The 25,030-nt window shown below is 44.8% G+C and overlaps 1 protein-coding gene across 1 annotated transcript in view; it reads left to right on the top strand.

The window, feature by feature from the left end:
* Positions 1-25,030, top strand: part of SORT1 (sortilin 1) — a 53,039-nt gene that overhangs the window by 21,417 nt on the left and 6,592 nt on the right. The window contains exons 6-18 of the mRNA XM_069944667.1: positions 6,573-6,646; positions 6,732-6,784; positions 6,897-7,033; positions 7,441-7,588; positions 8,743-8,898; positions 8,988-9,094; positions 10,750-10,852; positions 10,927-11,095; positions 11,803-11,993; positions 14,487-14,676; positions 15,930-16,046; positions 20,074-20,188; positions 23,332-23,441. Of these exons, the coding sequence (XP_069800768.1) occupies positions 6,573-6,646; positions 6,732-6,784; positions 6,897-7,033; positions 7,441-7,588; positions 8,743-8,898; positions 8,988-9,094; positions 10,750-10,852; positions 10,927-11,095; positions 11,803-11,993; positions 14,487-14,676; positions 15,930-16,046; positions 20,074-20,188; positions 23,332-23,441 (1,670 nt within the window). The remainder of the gene's footprint in view (positions 1-6,572; positions 6,647-6,731; positions 6,785-6,896; positions 7,034-7,440; positions 7,589-8,742; positions 8,899-8,987; positions 9,095-10,749; positions 10,853-10,926; positions 11,096-11,802; positions 11,994-14,486; positions 14,677-15,929; positions 16,047-20,073; positions 20,189-23,331; positions 23,442-25,030) is intronic.

Below are 25,030 nucleotides of genomic sequence, written 5' to 3'. Positions count from 1 at the left end.
ATGTTTTTACACACTCACAAGCTTGAGTGATAGTGGGCCTTTTCACTCATCCAGTGGGTGTCAGGTCATGATTCCACTTGTTCCACTCCTCTCCCAAGAAAACCTTAAAGGCAACCTGTCACCCCACAAAATTAAATTTTTTGTGTTCTCACTAATATGTGTCTTAAACTGGTCAAGTACTGGGCAGGTTTCTTCTGGAGCCCTCCAGAGCGGTGGACAACCCGTTTTTTTTTGTTTTTTTTTTTTGTTAGTTTTTTCCTCATTCTGCTTTCGTCCAGCCACCCTTTCTTGTGGACATGGACATTAACTCCTCGGGATCACCGCTTTCGGCGTACTTTTTTCTTTTTCTTTTAAACCTTAAAGAGTTACTGTCGTATTTTTTTTTTTTTTGCAGAAATCAATAGTCCAGGCGATTTTAAGAAACTTTGTAATTGGGTTTATTAGCCAAATCTGCCATTATCTGCATGTAAAAAGCCTTTTCCCAGGTCCCCCCCTCCTTCCTCTTTTTCATCCACTCTGAAAAATCTGAAAATTGTGACTTGTTGCAGGAGACGTCCCCTGTCTGCTCTAGGGAGAGGGGAGGGGGGAGGCGGAAGGAGGGAGTTAGCCAGCAGCAGAAAGCAGATAACAGAGGATTACAGGCACGGAGCTGGGTGACAGCTGTAATCCGAGCTCAGACAGGTCAGTGGTGACTGTCACAGGAGATATCCCGTGAGGGATTTGTAGATTAACTCTTTGTTGTCCTGTTTTGGTCTTTTCTTTAGCTCTCTCCATAGGAGAACAATGAAGACAGGGGGGAGAGCTTCAAACTGCTTTTTCATGATAAAAATGCATTTTTCGGATAATAAACCCAATTACAAAGTTTCTTAAAATCGCCTGGACTATTGATTTCTGCAAAAAAAAAAATTCACGACAGTGACACTTTAAAATTGGTGGCAATGTGGTGCCATCTGTAACGGGTTTTCTTGTGTCCTGATATCTTCACATTTACGTTTTTTTTTTCTCCTTTCACATCACCAGTCCTTTCCTGGAACATTAAAGGTTAATAAGTAGAGATGAGCGAACCGGGTTCGGGTTCGAGTCGATCCGAACGTTCGGCATTTGATTAGCGGTGGCTGCTGAACTTGGATAAAGCTCTAAGGTTGTCTGGAAAACATGGATACAGCCAATGACTATATCCATGATTTCCACATAGCCTTAGGGCTTTATCCAACTTCAGCAGCCACCGCTAATCAAATGCCAAACGTTCGGGTTCGGATGGACTCCAGCATGCTCCAGGTTCGCTCATCTCTATTAAGACTTCATCCATGTTTGCAATTTGGTTTACGTCAAAGCCATTTTTCTTTCTTGGATCAATTACGTACTTCTGGAGGGACTCTATCTTGGATTCATATTCTTTTTGGCATCTTTTGTGCAATTTTAGTTTTGGTGTGCGCAGCAAGGACACATGTCCTGGTGAACCTGTAGCACCACGATGCTGATTAGAGATGAGCGAACCTGGAGCATGCTGGAGTCCATCTGAACCCGAACTTTCGCATTTAATTAGCGGTGGCTGCTGAACTTGGATAAAGCCCTAAGGGCCCTATTCCACCGGACGATTATCGTTTGCATTATCATTAACGATCTCAAACGACCGCTATTGCGAAAGACCTGAAAACGTTCACTCCTTTCCATGGAACGATAATCGTTACTTATGATCGTAATTGTGTGATCGTTTTTTCTTCGCTATCTATTAGCTATTGCTTTCGTATCTATTGCGAACGACTGAACGATGTCTTATTCAATGCGAACAATTTGCGAACGAGCAACGATAAAAATAGGTCCAGGTCTTATACAGCGATCAACGATTTCTTACATAGTTATTACGGTTGAAAAAATACACATGTCAATCAAGTTCAACCAAGGAGGGGATGGATACAGGGAAGGGGGAGGGGTGATATGTTCTATACATATGCATTTATATTATTTTGCTCTAAGAACTTGTCCAGCCCTGTTTTGAAGCCCTCTACTGTTGTTGCTGTGACCAGATCTTGTGGTGACTGTTCCACAGATTCACAGTTCTCATGGTAAAGAAGGCTTGTCGCCTCCGGAGATTGAACCTTTTTTTTCTCCAGGCGGAGGCAGCGCCCCCTTGTCTCTCCAGGCGGAGGCAGCGCCCCCTTGTCCTTTGAGGGGGTTTTACCTGGAACATCTTTTCCCCATATTTCCATTTATATATTTCTTGTTCGGTCATTAATCGTTAACTGCATTTAAACCGAACGATTATCGTTTAGATTCGAACGATTTAACGATAATCTGAACGATCTTCGTCCGGTGGAATAGGGCCCTTAGGCTATGTGGAAATCATGGATATAGTCATTGGCTGTATCCATGTTTTCCAGACAACCTTAGAGCTTTATCCAAGTTCAGCAGCCACCGCTAATCAAATGCCGAACATTCAGGTTCGGATGGACTCGAACCCGAACCTGGTTCGCTCATCTCTAATGCTGATCCATCAGTCCTCAGTGTCCTTCTCCGCAGCAGGACGCTTGGCTTCATATATTATCATTGAGAATTCATTACAGTAATTCTCTACAACAAAAAAGTAATGAGAGAAATCTTAGCGCTGTCCTTCATAGAGAAGGAGAACTGCGGCCATCTGTAGGACAGTGTAGAGGTCAGAGGTCGTCAGTGCAGGAAGCCAGTAAGGCAGGTATGTCCTGTGTTCTGGTCATTAACCCTTACAGTGCTGTGGCACACGGGGTTCAAGAGCAGCCACAACATTCATGAAGACTGCAGGACCTTACTGACTGACTGAGCTATATACAGGTGGGGTGTTGACACCCGCCCCCCCCCCCCCCCCAAATCAGTGGTTCAGTGCTGTACATTGTACAGTGTGGTACATGGTGAATGGAGTTTGATTCTTTTCACTGTGTAGTGGTAGTGATGTGTAACTGCAGCTCAGCTACTATTTACTTGAATGGAATTGAAGCTGTACGTACACATTGCCAGCGCTACATTGGCGCAGGTGCTGGCACTCTACCAGTCAGTGACTAGTGAGCCATCCTATAAATAATACATTGTTTAGTTTTGCCTGAAAAAAAAAAAACTTTTAACCCTTTAACCTACTGGGAGATTTATTAAACTGGTGTAACATAGAATTGTCTAATGCTGCATTTACACGGAATGATTATCGTGCAAATTTGCACAATAACTGTCGAATTCGAACGATAATCGTACGTGTAAACGCAGCGAACAATCAAACGACGAGCAAGAAATCGTTCATTTTGATCTTACAACATGTTCTTAAATCGTTCCGCAAAAAATTGGCAGATCGTTCCGTGTAAACAGTCGTTCACCGACTTAAACCTATGTGCGAGATGATCGTTGTAAAAAAAAATTTACTTTAAAATTGTTAATTGTACGATCGGGCGAATTATCGCGCCGTGTAAACACAGCTTATTTTCCCCTTGGCAACCAATCAGTTTCTTTGACAAATGAAAGGTGAAATCTGGTTGGTTGCTAGGGGCAACTAAGACAATTCTACGTTACATCAGTTTTATAAATGTGTTTTTCAAATCCGACCTGTCTTTTTCATGTGCTTATAACTTCGAGAACTTGTACTTTTTTTTTTTTTTTTTTTTTTTTTAACTTTGTGACAAACTTGCACATTTACAGTATTTGTACTCTATATCGGCATCATTTGATGAAAGGGCTTTTACACCTTAGGATGTAATAGGGCCTAGAAGTTTAGCAGCAAATCTTTTAAATTTCACGTATAGTGACAGTGGTGACAAGTGGGACAGGGACTATGATCAGGGTAGGAAGGGGTTAATTTGTTTAAAGGCGCCCCCCCCCCCCCCCCCCCCCCCCCAAAAAAAAAATAATAAAAAAAAAATGCTGCAACTGAGCGATTCTGTGCAGTGACTGTATAAAGTGTAGCTGTCATTTAATTGTCCTTTTTCAGAAATCATTAAGTATCAATAGTAAAAGTGATTTTAGCAAACTCTGTAATGGGTTTTATTAAGAAAGAGTTTACTTTTGTAATCAAAAAGCTGTTTTCCTACCCCCCCCCCTACAGAAGAAGCAGGATTTCTGTGTCCATTATGGTCTGTGTAAAAAGGAGGGGCCGAGGGGGATGAGAGAGACCAACAGTGACCTTTCTGACCTGACCTCTCTGTCACTATCCTTACCTACCAAACCTTCTCCTCTGTCACTATCCTTACCCACCAACCCTTCTCCTATGTCACTATCCTTATCTACCAGCCCTTCTCCTATGTCACTATCCTTACCTACCAGCCCTTCTCCTATGTCACTATCCTTACCCACCAACCCTTCTCCTATGTCACTATCCTTATCTACCAGCCCTTCTCCTATGTCACTATCCTTACCTACCAAACCTTCTCCTATGTCACTATCCTTACCTACCAAACCTTCTCCTATGTCACTATCCTTACCTACCTTCTCCTATGTCACTATCCTTACCTACCAAACCTTCTCCTATGTCACTATCCTTACCTACCTTCTCCTATGTCACTATCCTTACCTACCTTCTCCTATGTCACTATCCTTGCCTACCAACCCTTCTCCTATATCCAGGGGCGTAGCTAGGGGTTCAGCCTAGGGGGGGCGAGCAAGTCTGAGTGGGCCCCCAACCGATTATGTTACCCAAAGGGAACCTCGCTTGACAACAATGCTTTCTAAATAATAAAGGGTATATTCTGCTCCATTACTCATAGTGAATTAAGAGCAGTATTAGAGGCTTCTACATTTACATATATAGACACATAAAATGAAACAGTGACTTACAAGGGGTGTCTTCTCATCGGAGTCGCTCACTATCCCAATGTCATGGATGTATGGGCAGTATAACAGGTTCACCTGAGATCTGTAGTTAAAACTGTAAAAAAAAGTTAAATCCATTATGCAAAGACTATTATTTTCCCTATACACTGACTGACCCATATACCATAGAGGTAGATAATTTGCATTCTGCCTAAGACAGGTGCATCACTCACAGGGAGGTACCGCAGGCTCAATCATTAGCTGCCACTACAAAAGACCTCGGGCTGCTGCACCCTGCTCTCTGTGATCCGAATCACAGCTTTCTGATTTAAACATACTTGTCCCTTATCCTGTAAGAGACTGGGGTGGGGGGGTCGGACCTCTGCCCCCATTCCCCCCAGGATCTCCAGATCAGCCCCCAGCTCCTCTATGAAGCTGCCAGAGAGAACTGGGCCAAATAGGGTTAAATCAGAAAACCACTGTTTTCCACATGTCCAGCTCCCCCTGGTTTCCACATGTCCAGCTCCCCCTGGTTTCCACATGTCCAGCTCCCCCTGGTTTCCACATGTCCAGCTCCCCCTGGTTTCCACATGTCCAGCTCCCCCTGGTTTCCACATGTCCAGCTCCCCCTGGTTTCCACACGTCCAGCTCCCCCTGGTTTCCACACGTCCAGCTCCCCCTGGTTTCCACACGTCCAGCTCCCCCTGGTTTCCACACGTCCAGCTCCCCCTGGTTTCCACACGTCCAGCTCCCCCTGGTTTCCACACGTCCAGCTCCCCCTGGTTTCCACACTTCCAGCTCCCCCTGGTTTCCACACGTCCAGCTCCCCCTGGTTTCCACACGTCCAGCTCCCCCTGGTTTCCACACGTCCAGCTCCCCCTGGTTTCCACACGTCCAGCTCCCCCTGGTTTCCACACGTCCAGCTCCCCCTGGTTTCCACACGTCCAGCTCCCCCTGGTTTCCACACGTCCAGCTCCCCCTGGTTTCCACACGTCCAGCTCCCCCTGGTTTCCACACGTCCAGCTCCCCCTGGTTTCCACACGTCCAGCTCCCCCTGGTTTCCACACGTCCAGCTCCCCCTGGTTTCCACACGTCCAGCTCCCCCTGGTTTCCACACGTCCAGCTCCCCCCTGTCCAGGTCGGCCTGTTTACCAGCTGGGTTGTCTGTGTGCGGCCGTCCGGCACTGACCTGGTGCGAGCGCGGGAGACGGAACAGCGCGGCGCCAGAGGTGATTGGCAGGTGGGCGGGCCAGGGCGGCGCACGCACCAGCAGCGGTGCGCTGAGGCGGCCGTACGCATCAGATTAAGATGGCGGCCGGGGGAGCTGTGGCAGCAGTGCAGCACTTAAGATGGCGGGCGGCTGAAAAAAATTCAATAGCGATCTGAGTGGGCCCGGGGGCGGCCGCCCCCCCTGCCCCCCATCAAATTTCGCTACTGCCTATATCACTATCCTTACCTACCTTTTCCTAAGTCACTTACAAACATATTGTGAAATAGTCAAAGAAATCAATGAGATTAGTCTGACACAATCTGCCTGCAGTTAAGCCATGCTGGATTGAATCCGTCAAATTATTGATTTTAAGGTCCTCCATTGTCCTCCCTTGTGTCATATGGGGCTGCCATGTGTAATCATTTTGGTTTATGGGTATTTTTTATTATTCGGCTGGGTTTACACTGACACTGTATCTGTGTCTGCAGGAGCCATGTTGGATCCTTTGATAGTGCAGCCCATCTAGTTCTGATTTTGCCTTTTAGTTATGTTCTTGGCAGCCTCAGTAGTAATCCTCATTGTTCTTTTATATTTGTAGTATGATTTGTGGATCTCCAGAGATTTTGGAGAAACGTGGAAATTAATCCATAAGTTTGTGTGTTCAGCCAAATGGTAAGGATTTCAATAAAAATGAGCTGCTGTTTAGTAACATGCGGCTTTATTGAATCCCATTAAAAAGGCTGTAATCTTATTCTAGGGGACCAAGGAACATGATATTATTTACCACAACGACCGCCAATGAGTCTTGCTGTAAGTATAATGTGGAGGGAGGTGGCACTTTTTTTTTTTTTTTTTTTTTTTTTTAAATCTTATTTTATTTATTTTTATGTTGCCCCTTTTACTTGTTCTTGCCTACTTAAAGCGGACTGGTCTGGAGTCGCCTCATCGCTGACTATGAAAAGAACATCAGATTTTGGCAAAACATTCAAGGTGCTGAAGGAACATGTCCACTCCTTCGGTTTATGGGGTCGGTTTCTACTCGCTTCTGTTATGGAAGAGGTAAAGTGGCTATGCAAACCTATGTCAAATAGTGAACAAAATACCCCCCCCTCCCCCAATAAAACTTTATTTGGGCTGTGAATGGTGTCAAAGAGGTGGGGCCTATTATTCCCTGGGTCCTAGAACTGCTACACCTCACTATGTTGTATGCAGAGGGGCGGGCGTACAGCACAGTAAGGCGGAGCCTGGGCCCAGACCATAATAGGCTCCACCTCTTTGAAATAATTTACAACCCAAATAAATGTGTTACCCAGCCAACAAATGTATATTCTAAATGCTTACATGTATATCTATGCAGTGGTTCCGCCAGCTCAGGCAGTTTGGGGGGGTCACAGATTCACTTTAAATTGTGAAGCATGAGAATAGTGTTTCTTTATATAGTTACCATATGCCTTTTGGTAATCCAGGATAAAATGAAGAGAAGAATCCATGTATCTCAAAACCTTGGGGACACCTGGAACGTTGCTCAGCTCCCATCTGTAACTCATGAGCAGTTTTACTCTGTACTGGCAGCCAACGATGATCTGGTGTTCATCCATGTAGATGATGAAGGAGGTGAGTAAATAAATGACAATGCTGAGCACCTGTGTGCAGAAGTGGGGGATTTAACCAATAAAGACGATCATTCCATTCTGCGGTAAATTGTGCTGGACTGGACCCATTCAGCCTATTGGGACCTATAGTTACTCGTCACTCACACAGCCAGCATAGAATTATTATACATGACGAGCAACAGGAAAAAAAAAATGCTTCCAGTGGATGTGGTTAGTAAATCTACAATAACAGGATAAATATAGGTCTATACCAGGAAGGTTTACATTCTAGGAAAATAGGGCAGACTAGATGGACCAAGGGACCTTTTTCTGCAGATCTTCTATGTTTTCATATTTTTGTAACCATTTTTTTAAATGATATAACTTTTGTGTACCTTACATTTGTAAAGAATTTTGACATGTCAGCATTGGCACTTTAAATTTAAAGTAATTGTACAACCCTATGTAACCCCCCCAAAAATGGAAAAGACTAAGAAATAATAAGCGGGTGAAATTTTGCTCTGGTTTGCGAGCTTAAAAACCACTGAGGACATGATACACAGGAGCTATATACTCAGAATGAATCTCTTTCCATGCAGTATACACAGATGTACTGTATTTTCCAGCGTATAAGATGACTTTTTAACCCCAAAAAATCTTCTTAGAAGTCGGGGGTCGTCTTTTACGGCTGGTACGGCCGCTGCATACGTTAGGGGAGCTAAAAAAATGGCCGCATCCCTACCGTATACAGCAACCACTATAAAAAACAAACAAACGGTTAACTCATCTGTGACCCATTCCTGGCAGCTGCGCGTCTCCCATCCTGTTTGACACTGACTGTGATGAAAGTTCCCGAACCTCTCCTGGGCAGCCGAGCTTCTCCGATGAGAGACTCTGCTGCCCGAGAGAGCTTAGGGGACCTCTGTCGCAGACTATGTACGTCACACTGCCTGTGCCGGGAACGGGATGGGAGACGCCTGGCTGCTGGGAACGGGTCACAGGTGAGTTCACCCCCCCCCCCACCTTAAGTCTTTAAGTGCAGTTAACCCCTGCCTGACTAACATTTTACAGCGTATAAGGCGAACCCCTGACAATCTTCTTGAAAGTCAGGGGTCATCTTATTTGCCCGGTCGCCTTATAGGCCAGAAACTACGGTATGTGTTTTCTCTCTGGCAGACACTGGATGTGGAACCATTTACACTTCTGATGATAGGGGTATTGTTTATTCCAAGTCTCTTGAGAGACATCTCTACACCAAGACGGGAGGAGATACTGACTTCACCAACGTGACCTCCCTGCGCGGAGTCTTCATCACCAGCGTGCTCTCTGAAGGTTAGCAAGACTTGCTGATTCTTTACGTGATGGCTGTGAGTGTTTCCCATGTATAATGGTATAATTTATGGCCTCGCTTACGTTTCCAGACAACTCTATCTATTCCGTAATCACATTTGATCAAGGAGGTGAATGGAACCGCATCAATAAGCCTGAAAATACAGACTGTGACTTAACAGCCAAAGATAAGGCAAAGGTATGGAGCCCGTCTTTAAGACTGTCAGTGTATGATATTTTTTTAGTTATTCAGACTCTGTAGCGTATTAAGCAGTGATCTGTGCATAGAGTCTGCTGTCAGGCAGGATGTATGCACAGATCGCCGATAACCCTGATCTATCTATGGATCATCTGACAGGACATAGGTACGTGTCTTACCGCTGCCTGTCGGTACAACTGATCGGGACCTCCGCAGTCAGTGACAGCTGCTTAACCTGTCAGACTTCCTTAAACTCTGTGATTGATATGCATTGCGGGTTAATGACATGCGGCTGCCTGTGATTATCCTCGGCTCCTGGGACACTGATGCGTGCGGGCCGCTCACACTGCAGCGGTCCCATACACATCAAAAACCTCTGACAGTCAAGAACGCGTATATATACGTATGGCTGACATGAAGAGGTTAAAACCAGGTCCATGATGGCTTTATTATAAACAAACTGTGATAGGGTGGACACAGCCATAAATTAAAGGGGTTTTCTGGGCAAAACCCATGTGCTGCCAACACCATTTTGGCTCTGGTACACTGTTTATTCCTGGCCCTGCAGGGCTGCTGGTGTTATTAGCCCACCCATCAATTACTAATGGCCTATTCTGTGAATGGGCCATCAATCGTTTTTGCTCTGAAAACCCCTTTAAAGCATTACTGTCGTTTGGAGTAACTATTGAAATGTCATCTGGTGTGTCAGAAGCGCCTGGTTGCCCTCCTGACATACAGCCAAAGGAAGTGCGTGCCCACACGTGTGTCTCCCCGGCTGCCAATCCAATCCAACAACTTCATCTCATTACAGTCTATGATAGTAGCGTCAGATGTTGTGCCGGCCAGGGAGTGGAGAGCACTGCCGCACACTCCTCCCGGCTTTATCTCTGCATTGCAGCAGGTCTCAGGATTGGGACTGGAATCGGTCAGTAACTATTGACCTGTCCTTGGGCTTAGGCTGCCCATAAAATGAGTGGTTGACTGAGGGGTATTTCCTGCATGTTGACCTAAAAACAAGAAGTGATAATCCACAACCCCCATCAGATAGGTTGTGTGTGTGTTAAAGCAAATTTCCTACCTATGTAACATTCTTCCTAATGGGAACCCCTTTCCATGAAAATGCTACCTAAGCTTTCAGCATCATGTTATCTATCAATCTGCTCAGCTCTTTCTGCTCTAACTTTATGGGAAAAGATTCAGTATGACTTGTAAATTATTTATCGTTATCTCTGTTTTCATGCTAAGGAGTCCTGTCCATGGAGTGACTCCGCCCACGGGACTCCTTATCACAGAATAAGCAGGGATTTTCCTCCACAAGTTGGATATCATAGTGAATCCTTTACCACAAAGGTTTCTACCAATCTGCTCCTCCCCTCCTTCTCTATAACATGATGGTGGTAGATTAGATAGCATTGTCTTGGTGACAGGTTTCCTGTAACCCCTAAGGACCAGTATGCCATTGGGTCCAGCGGCGTTATGAAGTCAGCTCTTATATTGCTTGTGATTCTTTAGCCTGTTTTCTTGCCTCTTAAATAATGTATCCATGAATTGTATGCCGTTTTTCTGCTTGTTTCTTACGTCAGCTGGGAGGAGTGCACTTTTTGGCACAATAATCTATGTTTAATGTTTTTCTTCTCTTTTTGTCTGTATTACAGTGTAGCCTGCACATTCACGCTCAGTACAGCATGTCACAGAATCTCGCTGTCCCTCTGCCACCAATGTCTGAGCCAAATGCTATAGGAATAGTAATTGCTCACGGTAAGTAAAACCAGATAACCCAATAGCAGACTTGTGAATTAGCTTTGTGCTGTAACCCTGCATTGTTGTGACAGGCAGCGTGGGGGATGCGGTGTCTGTGGCCAGTCCCAGTGTATACCTGTCAGATGATGGCGGTTACTCATGGACCCGGGTACTGGATGGTCCTCACCATTATGCTATACTGGATTCTGGAGGACTTATTGTTGCCATACAACAAAGCGATGTGCTGGTGAACTCGATCAAGTGAGAGAAAAAGCTTTTAGCGGCTATTTTAGGTCTTGTACTCATCATGAGAGCAGTTTATAAGATGTTTACTGTAATCTTTTATATATATATATATATATATATATATATATATATATATATATATATATATATATATATATATATATATATATATATATAATAATATAATATAATTAAATTTTTTTTTAGTTTTTTTTTTTTTTAAATAAGCTGGTGCCAGAGATTTGTAATTTACTGTACTTATCAGCCATTGTATATCCTGCAGGAAGTGGTGTATTATTTTCAGTTTTTGTTATGTATTTTTTTCCCGTCTGTTTTGTTATGTATTTTTTTCCCGTCTGTTTATTTACACAAGCTTATAAAAGTGCCTGAAGGAAGTATATGAAGCACAAATAAATAGGATCAATTAGTGGGAACAACTTGGAAGAAACTTCTGGGTAGTGAGATCCCTGGAGCGGTGTGTGAGGGACTACTTTTGTTTACAGATCAGTGGAGGCATACAGGAGAAGCAAGCAAGGAGAATTATCCGAGAAAATAAACCCTCAAAGGGGAATGGCATGCTGGCTGTGGTCTTGTATTTCCCGATATTCTTTACTTTTTTGCCATATGCAATGATAGCAGAATTCAGTGGACTGAAAACATGTCCAGATTACTTGTTTCATCCCTCCATGTGGACTTTTTTCAAAATGTTTTCCTTTATTTAGGTTTTCTACAGATGAAGGCCAGTGTTGGTTCTCGTATAACTTCTCCAGCGATCCGCTGATGTTCACAGGCCTGGCTTCTGAGCCCGGGGCTCGCTCCCTGAATGTTACTGTATGGGGGTATCAGCCTGGTCTCTTTCATCGCGTTTGGATGTCCTATACTATTGACTTTGCTGCTCTTCTCCAGCAGAGCTGTAAGTGTAAAGTGTTCTCGTGTCTTCCTGTCCTTGTCGTCTTTATAACTTATTGATTCCTGTATAATGATTATCTGAATTCACAACAGGCATTAGGCACTTGGTTAACCCTTTAGGTGGTGTACAGGAATTAGTGGAGGGGAATTGAAATCTTTAAAATGTGGTAGTGAGATTTTGACCCCCACAAATGTTTTATACAGTTAAAAGCGACTCAAGATTTATTTGTTTTTTTTAAATCAATTTTGTATTAGAAGGCATGGACAGTGGAATCCCCCCCCCCCCCTTTAAATGTGACACCATTTTGGAGACTTCATCTTTGGGTATAGTGAGAATTTAAACGTCACAGGTGTCTGAGGAAAGTTTTTAGCCTTGGGCCACAAAAGTGTAAATTTACAATTTTGGCTCAATTTCTAGTTTTCACAAGGAACATAAGCACACTTGGTAATTTGGTATGTAGTTTGGCAGTACTCTGTAAACTGCTGTTAGGGCACACAACAGGGCTCAGAAGGGAAGGAGCCCATTTTTAGTATGGATTTTGCTAGGATATTTACATTTTTATTTCTAATAATATGAACAAATACTCTGGGTTTACATGATAGGACGGTGCTCAGGAGGGAAGGAGCAGCGGTTTAGGTGTAATGTCATACATGCACAACCCCAGTATAGTGGTAACCCCCTGACAAGTGACAACATTTTGTAATCTACACCCTTTAAAGTGACACGGTCACCCCCTTTTTGCATTCTGACATCTCTACACAGGTGTAAAGGGTAAATTTAGCGTTTTTCATACCTTATTTCATATCATACGTCATGGTGTTTGTTCAAGTAAAAAGTACCCTTTTACTAACTGCAGCTTGTATTAAGTGGGCGTGGCCTTGAGGCATTCACGCTACTTGGCTCCGCCCACAACGACACCGTTGGCCCGCTCCCCCTCCGGCCATTGGAACAGGCTGGCCGAAAGGTCTAGACCCCACTCCCTTTACGTCGGCCAACCAATGGGCGTCAAAGGGGTCGTCAACTGTGCGTTGTGGGCAGGGCTAAGTGGCGCTAATGCAGCGAGGCCACGCCCACTTAATACATTCTGCAGTTGATAAAAGGACACTTTTTACTTAAACACCATGACGTATGATATCAAATAAGGTATGAAAAACGCTAAATTTACCCTTTACACCTGTGTAGAGATGTCAGAATGCACAAAGGGGGTGACAAGTGTCACTTTAAGGAATTCATTTAGGGATGCAGTGAACATTTTTGATCCCACACCCACTGGTGGTCCTGGCATCCTGAGATACATCTTATAGATACTTATCACCCACCTAAACATTGTTGCAGACCAGTACACCATACTAGTACATAGCTATATACCACTTCATGGCAGTGGTAACCGTTTTACCACAGGAGTGTACTGATTCCATAATCCTTTCACAGTGAGATGTAGCTCTGGATATACCAGATGCCAGATATAATAATAATAATAATATATTAACGGATATACCAGATGCTAGAGAGCATGACAAAGAGTTCAGAATTCTGACTTTGCTATCCAGATCTCAATATCTATTGAATATCTGTGGGATTCGCTGTAAAAAGAAGCCTGGTAGTCCACCTTTTAACTTGGTATTGAATCAGTGGCTAAAATCTTAGGCCTCATCCACACATCCACAAATACTTATTTTTTTCTGGTTTACAGACAGAAAAAGGACCCATTGATTTAATTGTTGTCATCCACACATCCATGTTAAAAAAGAATCCATTGTTCGTGGCCGATACGTTGCACAAATACTTATGGTCTGTTTTTGCAGAATGGAGGCCTCTATAGAAGTAAATGGTGTTTTTTTTTTTTTTTAAACTGATGGCATATGGATGAGCTGTCTTTTTTTTTTTTTTTTTCTTTTATTGAAGCATCGCCTGTTAACCCCTATTTATTTGCTTTGCAATACAGATTGTTTCTCCTGGACATCACTGATCCTGATTTCTGAGGGTGTGGATGAGGCCTTAAAGGGGTTGTCCGGCGCTAAAAAATTATTCACAGAATAACACACATTACAAAGTTATACAACTTTGTAATGTATGTTATGTCTATGAATGGCCCCCTTCCCCGTGTCCCACCACCCCCACCCCGTGTACCCGGAAGTGTGGTGCGCTATACATACCTGTCACGTGCCGACCACGGTCTCCGATCCTCAGCAGTGACGTCTTCTTCGGGCGGCCGGCGGATCTTCCCGAGTGCCGGCCGCCCTCTGCAGCGTCATCCGACGCTGCAGAGGGCGGCGCTGTGGTATAGCGCATCACACTTCCGGGTACACGGGTGGGGGTGGTGGGACACGGGGAAGGGGGCCATTCACAGACATAACATACATTACAAAGTTGTATAACTTTGTAATGTGTGTTATTCTGTGAATAATTTTTTTGCGCCGGACAACCCCTTTAAAGATACCACAGTTGCTAATCTGTACATATAATATAAATAATTTTCTCATTGTACTTTCTTAGGTGAGGATAAGGATTATATCACGTGGTTGGCACACTCTACGGACCCAGGAGCAGCAGGAGATGGTTGTGTTTTGGGTTATAATGAACACTATCAGCGCCTTAAAAAATCCTCTCTGTGCCAGAATGGCCGGGCCTATCTAGTGAGCCGCGAATCTGTCAACTGTAACTGCACTTTGGATGACTACATGTGGTAATGTTGCCGATATGCATACTATCTCTATAGCCTAGTGTCACACACAGCATTTATTTTATTTATTTTTTTAAATTGTCACGCAATATTTATTTTAAAATGTCACTGTTTTCAAAATCAGCCGGGAATGTGATTATAAAGCAGGTTTGCAACGTACATTAATTATTATTTAGTTCTCATGCTTTATAACAAAGCTATACTTACTGTATCCAGGTCCAGTCTCCTGAAGGAGACAGACTAAACCAGCGCTTCTCAAACTTTTTCTACTGGAGCCTCACCCAACAGACCAAGACAATGCTTGCGCCTCACCAGACAGACCAAGAGGATGCCTGGGCCTCACTATCTGTGGTGAAGTCCATTTCAAAGCTGGACATAATGCTAGGGCTACCTTTCACCCATCACCCAAGCTCTACATACTAATAAAGCAAGTACAAAATAAGTTAATAATGTTGCTTAAATGGAGATTTTTGCAAGCAGCAAAAGGACTGTGCAGATCATAGTCACTTTTCTGAAAACTGGCTCCCCAGCTGGGCCTCACCAACAACTAGGGGGCGCCTCACTGGTGAGGCCCGCCTCACAGTTTGAGAAGCACTGGACTAAACACAGGAAGTCTAGTATTTCCTGAGAAGACAGTCGTGTGATTGACACATTGAGCGGTGACACTCTGTGCTCGCTGGGACTTCATGTGTTTAGTTTCAACCAGCAGAAGACTAAAAAGCTCCAAAAGACTGGACCTGGATACAGTAAGCATCCTTCATCGATGACCCGGCAATGCCTGCTGCCTGGCATAGTTTCCCGGCTTTCGTTCTCCCAGCTGTCCAGCACGTGAGTGACGTAACTTGTGTGTTGGTGAGCTAGGAGAGCGGGTGCTGGTGGTGTACGCCAGGGAGAGCAGGGGCCCGTAAAATGGACATAGTGTCAGCATAATTCGGAATATGCTGTAGAGTATTTATGGGGCCCCAAAATGTAATGTTCAGAGTGCTGCAGACACTAAACTTATCAATCTAAAGCGCGCCGGTCAAAGCTAGTCAGAGGGCCGGATGTGTCCTGCGGGCTGTACAATGCCCTGGTCTGCTTTAAGCCAAAGCCAGAAATAAATTCAAATGGAAGGACTTGTACTTCTTTTCCCCCAGAATGCACTTCTAGCTTTGCCTTAGAAACTGTAGTGGTATTATTACCGATAATTGCTGTGTGTGACTGATGCCAACATTTGTATCTGTGAGTTGGTGAAGCGTCCTCTTCTTTTCTTATAGTGATTTTGGATACTTTCGCAAAGAAAATGAGTCCACGTGTGTAGAGCAGCCTGAACTAAGGGGCCACGAGCTTGATCTGTGTATAAATGGAGAAGAGGAGAAACTAACAACACTTGGGTTAGTATCATGTAAAACCATCCGCCATTGCAGTGCCCATTGTCTAACTGCTTTAATGGTATGGATAGGATGGCGTGAGTTTGCTACCAATATGCTGTTACCCACAATAGACTTGTGGTAATTACCTGTCATTTATTTCTAAAAAGCTCAGCAAGGCCGCCACATAGAAAGCAAAACATCTTTTGGTTACTGAGGGTTATAATGTTTTTACATTTACAGAGCCATATGATGACTTGTGGGATGAGTTGTTGTACCTTGTAATGAGGCTAGGTTCACACTGCGTTTTTGCAATCTGTTTTTTTTTTCATCAATTTTTTTTTTTTTTTTTTTTTTTTTTTTTGCAAAAAACTGATGCATTTGTGTGCATCCATTATTCCATTGACTTCCATTGTAAAAAAAGGATCAAAACGGATATATATATATTTTTTTTAACTGACACAAAAGTAGTGTCAGCTTTGTTTGTGTCCGTAAAAAAAACTGATCCGTTTTGATCTGTGTTTTTTTTTTTTTTTTTTACAATGGAAGTCAATGGAAAAACTGATCAAAGCAGTTGCAAAAACACAGTGTGAACCTAGCCTGACACTAGAAATGAGCTCAACTGGAGAATGCTGAGGTCCGATCGTTCGGTATTTGGTTACAGGTGGCTGCCCAAGTGAGTCCTGGGGGATACAGCCATCATAGGCTTTTTGTTTGTTTGTTTATTTTATTTAAACGTGTCTATTGGTTATTTTCAAAAACCCCAAAATACATAGACAAGCACATGAAATGGCATACTAGGCAACATAGAACTATAGCAATGAAATATCTGCCCTGCAATTGAGTCGGTGGGTCGGGACCGGGGGGAAAAGAGAGGGGAGAGTTGGAGTGTGAAGGGGTAGGCTGGGATGGGTGTAGGTTGGGGGGGACAAGGGACGAGGGGAGGGTCACCAATCAAACAAGTAACAGTGAAGTAAACCAAGTCCAGGTAACCTGTTATGACTGACAAGCCAATATTCAATACAAGAACATGTGGGGTTGAGCTCTATTTAAAGAAAATTAGTTTTAAAAGTATTAAAATATAACTAAAAATTAAACAAAAAATAAAACTTCTGCTTTGAATTGCCATATTCTTCCCCCCTATACAGCCATGTAGGGGGCTCATTTGCTGTGCTATGATGGTACCATTACTGCATATATGTGACTACTTAAAGGGGTACTCCAGCGGGGGGGGGGGGGGGGGGGGGGGGGGGGGGGGGGGGGGGGGGGGGGGGGGGGCACTTTTTTGCTGGGAGGAGGTGGCTGAGGAAAAAGACGTCCACTCACCTCCCCGGTTCCAGCGGCGGGTCCCGCATCGCGGCGCTCTGGTCCCCGGCCGCTTCCTGGTGTCTGGCGCAGGCCCAAGATGATACGTCTCAGGTCCGCTCAGCCAGTCAGTGACGGAGGCAGGATCTGAGCGGACTTGAAACGGATCCTGCCTCCTTCACTAACTGGCTGAGCTGACCTGAGACGTCACATCTCGGGCCCGCATCAGACACCAGGAAGCAGCCGAGGATCGGAGTGGTCCCAGCAAAAAAGTGACCTGCCCCCCCAACAGATCTTGGATTAAAAGCTACTATCTGAAGGTACAAGCGGTTGTGGGGGGGGGGGGGGGGGGGGGGGGGGGTCAGATTTTGGGTACAAAGTCACTTTAACTTTTTATTTGCAAAAGGGACACCAGCATTTAAATGGCTTCATTGGTGGTCTAGTTACACACACCTCTGCTAGGCTGCGGTGTCTCTGAGATTGTCTTCAGCAGCGTGAAGATGAGATCAATCAATGCTGTACCTAATGTAGTGCATTGATCTCTATGAACAATCATTCTATTGCTCATATGAGCTTGCAAGCCCACTCCATATACAGGGATTTGTCCATCCGCTGTAAACAGGTGTAAGGATGGTCAACTTCAGAAGCATACGCAATTTCTTTCTTAATGCAGAAAGATAAAGTGGGCAGTTATCGGAATTTATTGGAGTTAGGACTGTCACTAAGGGGTTAATCATTGAATACAGGTTTTCAGTTGTAAAAAAAAAAAAACTAGGAACTACCAGTCTGCCTTTGTAACCACTGGGAAGAAACTATATGCAAAATAGCTCACACCTCTTGAGCAAAGTGATGTCCCTTCAAGTCGAGTCTCGCTCAGTCAAGGAGCCTTAGGGTCCTATTCGATGGGGGCCCGATCAATAATGTAAATGAGCGCCGATCTGCTAGATCGGCGCTAGTTTACTGGGCCTATTCCACAATAACCGTTTAGCGAGGGCTGCAGGGACATCGTTACCAATGTCCTTGCAGCCCTTGTTTAAAAAGCAAACTTTAACTAAATATGCTGCAGGGCTTCTCCAGTGGCGGTCCTGGCCATTGATTAGTAGAGTTATTATTATTTGAGTGGTCTGTCAGCTCAGACAGACCACTCCGAAGGAGCGCAGGAGAAGCCCTGCAGCATGGTTAGGTAAAGTATGCTGTTTGTGGTTGTCGGTCGCCCGCCAGCTATTCCACGTAGCGATGCGCGGTCCGTGCCTGATGATTTTAGGTTTGCATCTAAATAAACCATCAGCCGATGACTCGATCATTGGCTGATCGTTGTGTCTATGCTACGGAGCGATAATCGTCTGAGTCGGGCTGATTATCGCTCCGTGGAATAGGCCCCTTAGAACATTGTCTGGGGATTTAAACACTGGTGAGAGAGCTGATTGCTCAATGAATTCCAGCAGGGTTCTGCGCTTCCTTTACAAGTCCGTTCCTGAAATGTCTCCCCTCCTAGAACTTCCACACTCGGCTTTGAGTAATATTGACCTTAGAATCGCCAAACTGCTCCATCCATGGCCAAGGATTCAAACACAGTGTCAGGTATAAAGCAATCCACCACTGGACTCTGGAGCGGTGAAAACATGCTGAGGAGTGACAAATCCCACTTTTCCAAGAAGTTATTACATAGGAGTCTGGGTCTGGTCAATGCCAGAGAAGGAAAAGAAAAATTACCCACCTGAGGTTCTCGCCAGCTGTAAATGTTCTGATCTTTTATAAAGGTAACCCCTCTCCCCTCTCCACGCACCTTTTTCACCCCTCTTTTAGAAAACCATTGGAGCAGTCATGTGCATGTGTGACCTGCTGCCCCATTATGAAAGCCGACTCTAGTCCCCATTCTCAAGATCTCGGGGGGACCCAGTAGTCAGACCTTAATCAGATAGATCTCCCTATTCTGTGAATAGGGGATCATTTTGTAAAATGGGGAAACCACCCTATAAAGTGATAATTCAGATCCTAACTAGTGCATTTAACTTGATGCGCTCTACAAGTTTAACTATTTTGCACATACATTTATTTAGCAAACTTTCCTCCTCCTCCTGATGGCCGCTCTGTCCCTCTCATTGTATATAGGTTACCGACTGCCATTCTCCAAAAGCAGTGGTTGTACTGATGTATGGGACATGTAGTGTGTGTATATACTGTATAATATATTGATTTATACCATCCAGCCAGACCACTGCTTTTTCCCCTCTCTTGTCTCCAGTTCAGGTGTGGTTTGCAATTAGGCTCCATTTCCAAACCCCTCCCAATCTGGGGACAAGAGAGGAAAAAGTGGCCATGTTTTTGTAGCGCTGGATAACCCTTTTTAAGTTGATCAGCTCTGCAAAATGTTGGTTGAGATGGGACAATCCCTCTAATGAATTGGTGAGCCAGGCTCTCTCGGCCAACATCCATGTGTGACCCCAGTGGATTAAAGGGGTTGTCCAGCGATAGCCGATATTTCTAATATGGCTGCGGTCATATAGATAATAATTCACAGATGCTTACCTGTTCACACGCTTCTGGGGTCCATCTTTGGAAGTGAAGCGTCTGCAGTCAGTGGGGGACACCGGGGGAGTGCAGACAGGTAAGTATGGGAGGTTGATTTTCTATAGGACTGCAGGTACTGTATATAAGAAAAATTTTCTTAACTCTGAATAACCCCTTTAAAGCCCCTCTTTGCCTAAGTAAATAAAATTAAGCTTACTATATTCGTTGCCCACAGGTACCGTAAGATTCCTGGAGATAAGTGCACAGGCGGCATAAATCCTGTCCGACAAGAAATGGACATGAAGAAGAAATGTTCAAATGACCTTTCAGAAAATGCCCCAAAAACTCAGGTAATTGAACGAATCGTTTTATGAAGTACTCAAAATTGTTTTGCAAAATGGGAATGTACAATAGAAAGATGTAACATTTAAAATAATGACGTTCTGTGATAAAAGCGAAGTGTACATAGTAAATCATTAAGTGCAGAGTCATTGTATCAATAATGAAGGGGATTTGTTGCAGTCAGGAGTTATGGTCTGTTCGCACATTCAGGTTTTTAATTGCAATTATTAAAACTACTCAATGGAGAGAAATATTACACATGGCCATCCATCCAAACGGCTTATGACTGACCATCTGCTTCTCAGCAACATTTACTAATAACAATCGGGAGTTAGTTTTACGTTTTGATCAAAACCACGCACGTCAAGGTTCCTGATAAAGTGTGGGTCCCTGACTTAAAAAATGGCGCAACCACCACCAAGCAGATGGTCATTAATAAGCAGTTTGGATGTGCAGCCATGTCCATTTCTCTCCATTGAGTGCAATTATTAAAAAACAAAGCCGTGAGTGGATTTGAAAAGACACGTCTCATGGGCCATTCACACGTCCGCAGTATACAGTCTGTATACTGAGGACCAGACCTCGTAATGATGCAGGCAGCCCCGAAACTGCTTAAATGTTTGTGCTCCTGTACTGACAGTGTGAAAGACAAGGTTAAAGGAGGAGTCCAGCAGGGAAGTGAAAAATCATTGGGTGGTGGGAATAAAAAAAAAAAACACTATGCTAACCGCTCCCGGAGCCCACGCGGCGCCGCATTACACAGCTCCCGGGCCCTGCCGGCTGTCATTTTCTCCCCGGTTCTGGGTATGTCACAACCCGGGATCCACTTCACAGGCGCTTAGCCAATCAATGACTGCAGCCTTGTCTCGCCCCAATCACTGACTGACTGAGCAGGGCATCTGTCACCTGGGTCGTGACTTAGCTGGCTGGGAGCTCAAAAGACAGCCGGAGGGGTCCAGGAGTATGATATGGCTCTGCGCAGGCACCGGGACAGGTGACTATAACTTGCTTTTTATTTCCCCCCCTGCCTTTACTAATAATTTTTTTTTTTTTTTTTTTTTTTTTTTTACTTTCCTGCTAGACTTCTCATTTAACTCACCAAATTAGTACAGCGGGCTTACCCCATAGAGGAGGTGCATAATGCACAACAAAAAGCTAGGGTCCTTGATAGACTGAATCTATTATACAGTGAGAGAAATAAGAATAGGGAAAAGAAGTCTGTATTCGCCTTTTAAATTTACTCACGTGAGCAATATTTTCCAATTGGCTATAATTAATCATCGGAACATCTTAGAGGGCACCCACCTCTGGGCGATATTGCTGAAAGGAAACCTTTAGGAGGTGAAGGACTTTTAGGTGGTGAAAAAATTTTAAGCAACTCTGTACCCACAATGTGACCCCCCCCCCCAAACCACTTGTACCTTCGGATAGCTGCTTTTAATCCAAGATCTGTCCTGTGGTCCATTCGGCAGGTGATGCAGGTTTTGTCCTAAAAAACAACTTTTACACTTGCAGCCCGTGCCAAACGGGCGTATCTGTGCCCTAACTTTGCACCACCCCTCCTTCCCACCCTCTTCATCATTAGGAATGCCACTGGAACATTTTCTTCATGCTGAACACAGGTGATTAACGATCCAGCCCATGTGCCGGGCTGACACAGGTGAGGAATAGAAGGCAATCTGCCTGGAGCATTCCTAATGATGAAGAGGGTGGGGAGGAGGGATGCAGGGGTGGTGCAAAGTTACGGCACAGATGCTCCCGTTTGGCACGGGCTTCAAGTTTAAAAGTTGTCTTTTAGGACAATAACTGCATTACCTGCCAAACGGACCGCAGGACAGATCTTGGATTAAAAGCGGCTATCCGAAGTGGTTTGGGGGGGGACAGATTGTGGGTACAGAGTCACTTTAAGGGACTTGCTTGTCAAGGGAAGACTGAATAACCAAGGAGGACACCCAAGGTATGCATTGGAGATACCCAAGGAAAACCTGTAATGCATCCAAGTGGTTGTGATAAATATGGTCGTAAATGCTTATATGTAAGCTTGTTATTATATTGATGAGACCTATGCATATACATTATGCAGGACATGTAGGATCCATCAGGATTGGGAAGTGAAACCATAACCATTTCAAATAGACCCAATAAGTCAGTGGCGGACATATCTCACGTGCAGCCGCTGCGGCTGCACAGGGGCCCGAAGGGGGAGAGGGGCCTGCCGGGCTTCGCTGTCACCCACCAAGGAAGATTTAAAAACAGGGGGCCCCCGGGCTGCATATACAGGTGACACATCCCTGCAGCCGAACTTGCGCCCCCAATCCAGTATAAGCAGCTAAAGGGACGTAGGTGGGCCCGGCCACACCTACCTTCGCATGCTAGCACATACTAGGCAAACACGCTTTGCAAGTGTTACTGACTCCCCCCCCACCCCGGAATGCCCCTGAGAACTGGGTAGTCTGGTGCCCCCACAGCTGCCTCCATTCACCTCCCTCAGCACTCTGCTGTGTTCCCTCCACCCGTGCGCCGCAATAGAGCGGCCCGCACCCCCCCCTGTCAGACGACTCAATAGAGAAGCCCCCGACAAACCCTCATCAGAGCATCAGAGTAGGAGTCTTCTTTAGTATGTGTGATGAGTTAAGTGTTTGTGTGATGAGTGTGCTGTCAGTGGTGTAGCTAACAAGACCCCCCCCACCCCCCCCCACCCCCAGACGGTGGATCAGAGTGGCTGCAACCCCCCTCCATATTAGCCCCCCTGGAAGATGCATTACAGTGGCCCACACAACACCCTACTGCCCCCCAAACACCCCATCCCCCCCCAAGGATGGCAAAAGTGTTGCAGGTGAGGAATACTGTATGAGTAACATCAGTTGCATATATACATATATCTCTCTTGCGGCTGGAGGCAGTATTGTTCCTCGAGCCACGAGAGCCTCCTCCATACACGTACTCACCTTGCCCGGTGCACTGTTCGTTCTCCCAGCTCCCTGGCACATGAATAATACGCCAGAGACTGTGCTAGGCCAGGTGAGTATGTTGAGGTATGTGGTGGGGTGGTTTGTTTATGGGGGGCCCATGCACATTTATTGTACAGGGGCCCTATGCAGTCTGTGTCCACCCCTGCAATTAGTGTTACCTGCCTGCTCTTTTCTTCTAGGGAAACACCTCGGCAAGCACAGTCACTCTGATTCTATCTGTAACCGTGGTGCTCTTAGTTGCTGTTGGTGCAGCCGTCATGATAATCAAGAAATTTGTTTGTGGGGGAAGGTAAGAACACAAAAAATAAAACCTGTGAAAGGTAATTACTGAGCACCTTTTACTCCGATGAACTTAAATTTCAGACATATATTATTGCCCAAGAAATTTAGGTAACAACTACACCAACTAAACAGTCATGTACAGTGTCATTGTGGGAGACTGAGAAGAAAGCCCTTCCCTGTTGTAGCTCCCACCCCCATTGTAGGCCCCTCCTAGTAGTTAGAATTCCCCATGTACCTATTTATGCAGCAGCAAGACAGCGGCCTTCTTTGGCCAGAAATAGAATGCTGCCTGCATTCTAAGAGAGAAGTGACTGGCAGGGCGGTGAGCCAATGGCATCTTGCTGTCAGTCCCATGTATTTAAAAGGTAACTCCAGGTAGAGGTTAAAGAAATGAAACTTCTGCAGAAGCATATAGCATTACTTACCTGTCTATTCCAGTTTTGAAACTACCAAAAATCCATTTATTTTGCAGGGTTTTGGTTTGATTTGTGTTTCTGCACTTCTTCCTGGTTGAGCAGTTGTACACAGTACTACAGGTTCCAGAATGCAATGCTTCCCCTCAGCTGTTCATCACAGTCCCACACCCTGCCCATTCTCCCCCCCCCCCCCCCCCCCCCCCCAAAAAAAAATAAAAATAAAAGCTGTTGCAGAACATCTAGGCTGTGTACACACATTGCAGTTTCATTGTCTTTGTTATTTTGGAATAAAGTAAAGAACTTTTTGAATTTTTTTTTTCTTTTCATTTCCACGCACATATTATGATCAAGCATCTTTTATCTTTGAAGTTGAGCCCCACAATAAGGCTCTGATCCTCTCTGCCGTTTAGCATCATTTTCTTGTGTTACTGCATCATTTTTGGGAATACGCTGCAGTACTGCAATGACACTCCAACATGTGTGAACACAGCCCTAATTTCACTTCACACTTCTGCACAATCGGAGGAATCGTTGCAACACCTGCTTCTGGCTGGTCAGAGATGGTGAATCACCCAGGGGATCGGGGGATCCAGCCCCGCCTCCTGTGACATCACGCCCTGCCCCCTGTCTGCATAATCAGCCTGATCTCACCAAACACATACAATGTGAGACAGAGGCATGGAAGATTTGTCTCCTAAGGGGGGAGAGCAGAAGGAGCAGGAGACTGTGGATTTGCACAGAGGCCATTTTTCTTCACTTCCTGGATTTCTATCAGCTCCCAGTGTGGCAGAATAGTACAGATACGGTAATACATTATATAGACACATCTATATAACTTTTAATGTACTTTTAATAGAAAACAAGTTTTGCTTATCCGGAGTTCCCCTTTAACTATGAGGGTGCATTAAGAGCTCTTATACATTGGCATAGCAGCAGCAGGGTGCTGAGTAATCTGGGTGAGAGAGTCAGACTCCATAGACTTAAAGTGACACTGTCACCCCCTTTGTGCATTCTGACATCTCTACACAGGTGTAAAGGGTAAATTTAGCATTTTTCAAACCTTATTTCATATCATATACGTCATGGTGCTTGTTCAAGTAAAGTGTCCTTTTATCAACTGCAGATTTATATTAAGTGGGCGTGGCCTCGTGGCATTAGCACCACTTAGCCCCGCCCACAA

Source organism: Dendropsophus ebraccatus, chromosome 11 (assembly GCF_027789765.1).
Source record: "Dendropsophus ebraccatus isolate aDenEbr1 chromosome 11, aDenEbr1.pat, whole genome shotgun sequence".
NCBI lineage: Eukaryota > Metazoa > Chordata > Amphibia > Anura > Hylidae > Dendropsophus > Dendropsophus ebraccatus.
The sequence above is the reverse complement of the archived record's forward strand: the minus strand, read 5'-3'. Positions and strand labels throughout refer to the sequence as shown.